Raw genomic sequence first — 7,634 nt, forward strand, 5'->3', positions numbered from 1 at the left:
GGCCCAGCAGGTCCCAGCTCCCCCTGGGTCCCCTCAGACCGTGCTCTGCCAAAAACCCGAAAGCAGCCACGTCCGGCGGCCGCGATCCCGGCCACGCGATGGCCGAGGACAAAAGGATCTCAGAGCCGCGGGGAGCTCCGGGACAGCTCGCGAACTGCTGACAGCACGAAGCAGGGTGAGGAGAGAGCGGGGGCGTTCAGGGACAGACGGACAGACAGGCTGCTCCCACTCGGGAGCACCCCGAGCTTCCATTCGCACTGGCTCCTTGCGGCTGAGCCCCTGGCAGGGGAGGCTGAAGGGGGACAAAGTGCTAATTACAGCTCTCGCCTCGCTGGTACCCCGTGGGGGGTTCTCCTCCTCTTTCCGATGCTCCGGTCAGGGGCTCGGGGAGCAGGTGCCAGACTCATCCCCGCGCTCCCTGCCCTGCCGCCAGCGACAGCTCGGCTCCCCAGCAGAGGAGCAGCCCTGTTGGTGCTTTGTGATACATTTTAAGCTAAAATAATAATAAAAAGAGCTGAATTAAACAGTGCCTGTTTTTCGGGCAGCCCCACCACCAATGGGTCTCCAGCCCCACAGAGCACAGACCCCCCTGCGAACCAACTTGCGGCACTGGGCACATCGGGCTCAGCAGCCGGCCCAGAGGCTCAGCCCCCACCATGAGGGCACACCACGAGCACGGGGGGGACCCTGCAGATGGGGACAGTCGTCAGCATCCCTGCACCACCCTGACAGCCTGCAGGTCCCCAGGGGGGCACCGCTGGGTGCTCCCTTGCACCCACGTGCACCTGGGGTCGCAGCCGCCTCCTCTGCTGGCAGGACTGGAGCCAGGTTCTGGGGGCACGGCCCAGGCTGCACGGGGGGGCCTGGCCATGCTCCGGGAAGGGGCCACGCTCTCCAGGAGCCCCCGGCTGGTGGGCAGCAGTGTGGGGTGGGTGAGCTGGGGGGGGACACGGTGGGGCTGAACTTTTGAACCAGCAGGCTGGAGATCAGTGCATTACCTTAACGCGAGTTAAAAATAACCGTCTCGTCTCTTGAAATGAGCCTGTCTGCAATTACAGCTTGGCATGTCTGCTCCGGAGCGTCCCCGGGCTGGCACCGCGCCAGGTGGCAGGCGGCTTCGAACAACCCTCGCCTTTCTTTTCTTTCCTTTTTTTTTTTTTTTTTTCTTCTCCCCCCCCCCCCTCCATTTTTTTCTTCCCAGCAAACCAAAGGTGGCTTCTCGGCTCCCAGCTCAGCTCCCCATGCCCACCGAGGCACAGCCGTGACTTCAGAGAGCAGCCCAGCCTCCGCCACCCAACAGCGAGGCCCTGACCCCTCCCTGTCCCTCGGGGACACGGGGACGCTCCCGACAACCCCAAATCCCAGGGGGCCGGGCTCTAGGGGTGCCCTCCCAGTCCTTCCCTGCGCTGCCCTTGCACGCACGACGCGTGCCCGACTGCAACGTGCGGGCGTGCACGCACATGGGAGCACACGTGGCAAGCCCTGCGCACGTGCACACGCGTGGCCGGGGGACAGCGGGGCTGCACGTGCACCACATGTGCACACACATGGGTGTGCAAGGGAGGGTGTGCAAGCTGAGCTGCTGCATGTGTGCTCAAGCATGTGGAGATGCAGCGGGCACCCCACAGAATCGCTCACTGTGCCCTGGCCATGCCGGAGCCCAGGCAGCAAAACCAAGCACCCATCCTGCATCACCACGTGTCCCCACTGCCAGCACCCCTGGGACACCTCCTCTGTCCCACAGCCACGGGAGCTGCTGCGTCCCTCCTGCAGTGGGCACAAAGTGCTGGAGGTGGTGGGGACTCTGGAAAAAGCCCCCCCTACAGACCCCACTGCTCAGCCCCACTGCGGCAGTCCCAAGGGCCCGGACACCCCCAGCCAGACCACAGCAGGGGGCAGCTCAGGACACCCCGGGGCTGGGCAGGGAAGGGACCAGCCCGCTCTGGGGGTCCCCACCCGGCACCCACGTCGCCGCTGCGCCCCCTCCCAGCGCCGGCCGCCTCCGCCCCCCTGGCGGGTGAAAGCAATCTTTGTGCCGTGCTTTCAGTTCTCCTTGCTGGCGGGCGGCCAAGGCAGCACATAATAATGAACAGATGCTGTCCAAAATGAGCTTCAGCGGCAGACAGGCAAGCCTCTCCGAGTGTCCTTCCGTAACCCAAAGTGCCTTTCACCTCGGCACTAATCAGGCACCTTCAGCGGGAGAGCAGAGCTGGCGCACAGCGTCTGGCTAATTAAAAGTAATGCGGGCGGGGAGACCCCGGCAGAGCCGTGCCTGGCTCCCGAGCATCCCCGCGGCCACGTGTGAGCCGAGGGAGGCAGCGGGGCTGGGGGATGACAGTGGGGATGGAGAGGTCAGCGTGGGACTGGGGGTGCCCCCATGCGTGGCAATAGGCACGACGCAGAGCTCCCCAGCCAAAAACTGCACTGAGGGATGGGGGCCAGCGTGCGAGTCCTGCCCCTGCCTCCACACACTGCAGGGAAGAGGCTGCCATGGAAATCCCCTGGGTTTTAGCAAAGCGTCCAAAGCAAAGTTCCTGGTGGCAGCACCCTGCCCAGGCCCCCCCGGGGCAGAGGAGCTCCCGTGGCTCCAGCCCGCTCCGCTGGGGCACGGCGTCCACACAAAATATTTATGAGGCCTTTTAAGTACAAAAGCCAAGCACCAGGAAATTCGTTTCCCAGCCCAGGAATCTGGCACTCACGTCACAGCACCGGGCTGCGGACAGCGAGCTGAAGGGAGGGACGCACGCATGGACACGCACGCGGGGATGGACGGACGGATAGACAGACAGATAGCAGGCGCCGGGCTGCGAGTGCTCATCTACTCCACAGGATCTTAACTGTAGTTTATATTCCAGCGGTTATTAAAAATAAGGTGGGGGGGAGAAGCTAAGAGCGGAGCAAGCTGTTCATTTGGAGCCTTTCCCTTGGGTTTAATAAAGCCCCACTCACTGCTGTAGTATCATTTTTATGCTATCATAAAGCCGGACCATTTAGCAGGTTTGTGTTACTTCAGCAGTTAGCGCTGCGTGAAAAGCGATTCCAGAAGAGAGGGGAAAAAAAAAAATTAAAAAAATTAAGAAAGGGAAGGAAGATGAAAATCTCCAGAAAGAGATAGAAGAGCAAGGTGGGAAGGAGGAGCGGATCCTGGGGGATCCCTCGTGGCCGTGCCCCTGGCACTCACCGTGGTGCACGGGAGCACATCACCGTGGCTCGGGGCTGAGCAAGCTGCCGAGCTGGGGACAGGGGCAGACGAGGAGCCCCCGCTGCATCCCTGAGATGCTCAAAGGGTTTGGGGTCCCCCATGTGTCGGGGGGAGCCTGGCCCTGTCCCCACTGCGGGGGCTACAAGGGAGCTATGGGCTCTGTGGAGAGGAAGGGACCGGGAGCCAAGCCCCCTGCACACCCTGACCTCACAGCACAGGGCCCCTGGGCCATCCTTGCATCCTAACGCCCTTTCTACTCCTTTTTCTCCCCATTTCATTCCCATTGCACCCCACGATGGGGACAGCAGCACTGGGGGTCTCTGCAGAGGCCCCGTGCTCCCCCAGGCCACCAGGACCCCGTGTCTCCATGCCCCTGCCTGCCGTCACGCTGCAGCCCCAGTGCCATACAGGAGGAGGTGGAGGGGAGGGCTGGGAAATTAAGGTTTGCAGCGCTGTCAGAGCCGCATCAAACAGGCATCCACCAGCTGATTGCTTGATTGTTATATTTTGGATGTCAAACCGGAGCGAGCAGAACCTTTAAAATGCATCCGTGCCGCTGCCTTTTTGACGGAGGGTGTTGGTTTCCCATTAACAAGTGGAAAGCGTGAGCTGGAGCAGAAAACTTCAAGCGCTTTGGAATTGATAAAATAACAACTCCCTAATTAAGCAGAACTGTCAGTCACGGGCGCCTGCTGCCCTGCATCGGGAAGCAGCAGCAGCAGCTCCCGGCGCACGTGCCCGCGGCGCCAGCCCAGCCGCTGCGGCACTCGGAGCCCTGGGATCCTCCACGGGGCCGGAGCACCCCTGCCCCATAGGGTCCTGGTCCCACTGCTGAGCACAGCCAAGCGTTTAGGTGCTGTGCCTCGGTTTACCTCGCAGTAAAATCATGAAACACACCCTGTGCTGGCATCCTTCCCCTACGAGGTACGGAACCAGCCCGAGGGAGCATGGCCCCGATGGACACATCAGACACCTCTGCCGGGTGCGGACGCAGCGTCCCCATGGCCGGCTGGATGTGGGATGGAGTCCTGGTGGCAGAGCCCACCCTGAGGCCCCACAGGGAAGCCAAGCCCTCGGCCTGGCTCTCCGACCTCCACGATTTGCTCTCCCCAGCATGGGGAGGCTGCGAAGGAGCTAATTAAAGAAGCAGCCCATTACCCGAGACCCCCCTCTGATGCCACTGTGCTCGGTAATGAAACGCTTTAAATCCGTGATGCTTCTCCCAGGCCTGGGGCAGGAGGGACGTGGCATCTCCAGGGGCTCTTTAATAAGCTTCGAGCAGCTCGTTACTACAAAATTGACTGCCCAGCGCTGCAGGTGCTCCCGCGGCTTCACCGAGCTGCCAGCCTGCCCTGGGCAGGGCACAGCCAGCAGGGACACGGGTGCTTAACCCCTGGTGCAACGGTGTCCAAGGCAGTGACAAACAAGTGGGAGGGTCCCCACACACTGCTCCAGTGCCAGGACGAGGGAGGCAGCACCGCAGAGCGGTGGGGGGCAGTGGGGGGACAGTGGCAGAGGCACCGTAGAGCCACTCTGGCTGGTGATGGGACTCCTCAGGACGTGTTGGAGAGCGCCAGGTCCCCGTCCTGCAGAGCCACCCCAGCACACAGCTCATCCCTCGGGCACATCACACACCGCGAGCACAGCCCCGGGTCCCCACACCCCCAGCCCCATGAACCAAAGCACCACCATGCCCTGACACCACCACAGTTCTGCAGTGTGGGGCCACGCATTTGGCCCCCCTGGCACACCCACACAGCCCCTCTGACCAACACAGCCCCCACACCAAATCCATGACGCCCCGTGCAGGACGAGTGGCTCGGTTGGCACCAGACATGGAACAGCCCAGCCGCCATCCTTGCCCCATGGGACAAGGGACACCAGGAAGGGTGTGGGGAACAAGGGACAGAGCTGGGCGCCCGGCATTGCTCCCACACGCTCCCTGCTGGAGGCTTCCCTGGGGGAGGCCCATGACTGGGGTGCCGGCGCTGCTGGTGGCCATGGGATGAGCGAGGGGACAGCCAGGTGACAGCTGGCAGAGGGTGAGGCCACACCACGAGGGTCCTGCCTGCAAAGTCCTGCCTGTCCTTGCTCAGAGGCCAGAAGTCAGAGCTAGTGCCAGTGGGCACCAGACGGGCAGCCCCGGACAGGCAGCCCCCACTGCCTCGCGCACCCACACCAACACACCCACGCATCGCCACCATCCCCTTGTGGCCCTGTCTGAGCCCCTGCACGCCCAGAGAGGACACCGGTCACCCCTCTGCAGGTGGCTTGAGCCCCAGTGACAAGGGACAGGGGGGGCTTTGCCAGTGTCTCCTCGACGGCACTTCCCACCTCCCGTGTGCCAGCACCGGCCCCAAGAGGCAGACGCGGCCCCATCCCCATGTACGGCTCGGCACATGAACTTGTTTCTACACACGGCCCCGTCCCCTCATCCTGCTCCTGGGGCTGCCCTTTGGGGACACCCAGGGGACCCCCACATGCTCCACACCCCGGTGACTGGAGCTGCTGCTGGGAGCCCCCAGCACACCCAGCACTCCCTGCCACCAGCCCAGCACCCTGCTGCGCCCCAGGCCCGCTCAGTGCATGTCCCCCACGCTGTCCTCAGCGGGTGGGAGCCCTGGGGACACCCAGCTCCCCCCACACATGCCCGAGGCCATGCTGGTTTCTCCAGAGGCACAGGCTGGAGCAGAACCACAGGACCAGTGCCTCCTGCTGCCTCCTCCACAGCTCCCGACAGCACAGGACGGGGACACGGCTGCTCCGGGACCGCTGCCCCTGCACACCCAGCAGGAGCACAGCCTCCACCTGCACCAACAGCTCCCACAGCCCAGCTGCAGGTGGCACAGACAGACAGCATCTGGCCTCGCTGTTTCCAAAAGGGCCCTGTTTGCACCCAAAAGAGCCCCCCGAGCAGCCGAGCCAGGCTGGGCCACCTGCAGGGGACGGGGGCGCGTGGTGCCAGCACAAGGTCAGCCCACCAGCGCGGCAGGGCAGCATTAGAGCCCCCAAGCCTCGTTACACACTAATCACGCTGGAGGTGACAGGGCTTAGGGGAGGGCTTAAGAGAAACCGTCTCCTTTTTACTGACACCATCTGGACACAGGCGATCTCTTCCCCTGCCCACCACGGAACCGGAGAGCAGCAGTGTGGCAGGGGGGTGGTGGGGGTCAGGGCAGCCCCCCCAGCCTCCGGTGCCCCCAGTCGGCTCCGGTGCGGCACAGCCAGGGGAAGGAGGCTCGCAGACACCGGTGGGAGAGGGGTCAGGGGACGCGAGCGTGGAGCTGTGGGGTCTGCGAGGGGCAGGGGACGCAGCCCCCGTGCTGCCACACACGGGGCGCGAGGCAGCCTGGGGACACCTGCCCGGGGACACCAGGGGACCCCGTGTGCTGCACACCCTGGTGGGCTGGGAGCAGGCTGGGAGCCCCCAGCACCCCCAGCACCGCCGGCCTCCATCCCGAAGCCGTCCCCTTCGGAGCTCCCGGTGCAGGGGGGCGCTGGGATCGCCCCTCGCCCCGGTGCCGCCGTGCCCTGTGCGGGGAGGAGCGGGGCGCCCCGGCCCTGCCCGGCACCGGCCCGAGCGCAGCCGGCGAAGCGGGGCCGAGGCGCACGGAGCCGGGGCACGCAGCGCTCCCCTGCCCGCAACCCGACCAAGCCGCGGGGCCACCGAGCACCGGCGGGGGGGGGCTCCGGGAGCGGGGCAAAGTCGGTCAGCGGGGCGGGTGGGGGTGGTCGCGGGTACCTTCCATCCGGCGGAGCTGTTGCTGTCTCCTTTATCCTTAAAGTAAGGGACGTATCGCACCATCCAGTCGTAGATCTGCGAGAGGGTGAGGCGCTTCTCCGGGGAGCTCTCGATGGCTTTGGTGATGAGGTCGGCGTACGAGAGGTTCCCCCAGGCGTTCCTGCGGGACGTCTTGGCCTTGCGGAGCTGTCCAACATCCGCACCGGGCGGCGGCGGGGCGGCGGCGGCGGCGGCTGCTCTGCGCTCGGCCGGGGCCGCCGCCGCGTTCTCGGTGCCCTCGGCTCCGCCGGCCGCCAGCGCCGGGGGGGGCCCCGCCGCGCCCCCATCCTCGTCCTCCGCCGCGAAGTCGGGGTGCGGGAGCGGCCAGGTGCAGGAGCGGGGCCGGCTCTGCGGCTCGAAATCCGGGTCGATCTCCACCTGATGCGCCTGGAGCTTTTCTTCCATGGTCCCCCCTCCCCGCCCCAGCTCCCGGCGCTGCGCTCCCACCCCCCCTACCCCCCGCCCCCCGCCCCAGCAGCAGGTACGGTCGGTTTCCACCCAAAAAAATTTTTAAAAAATCTTTCAAAAAAATAAAAATTAAAAAAAAAATAAAAAAAGAAAAAAAAAGGGAGAGGAGCGCGGAAAGGGCTCCGGGGCGGGGGGAGACGGGCACGGGGGCGGGGGCACCGGTCCGGGTGCGGGTGCGGGGAG

At 64.8% G+C, this 7,634-nt stretch overlaps 1 protein-coding gene across 1 annotated transcript in view; it reads right to left on the reverse strand.

The window, feature by feature from the left end:
* Positions 1–7,391, reverse strand: part of FOXO6 (forkhead box O6) — a 28,065-nt gene extending 20,674 nt beyond the window's left edge. The window contains exon 1 of the mRNA XM_084300452.1: positions 6,945–7,391. Coding sequence (XP_084156578.1) covers positions 6,945–7,388 — 444 coding nt within the window. The 5' untranslated portion in view covers positions 7,389–7,391. The remainder of the gene's footprint in view (positions 1–6,944) is intronic.
* Between the last annotated feature and the right edge of the window lie 243 nt (positions 7,392–7,634).

Source organism: Netta rufina, assembly GCF_964035555.1.
Source record: "Netta rufina genome assembly, chromosome: 23".
Classification (NCBI taxonomy): Eukaryota; Metazoa; Chordata; class Aves; order Anseriformes; family Anatidae; genus Netta; species Netta rufina.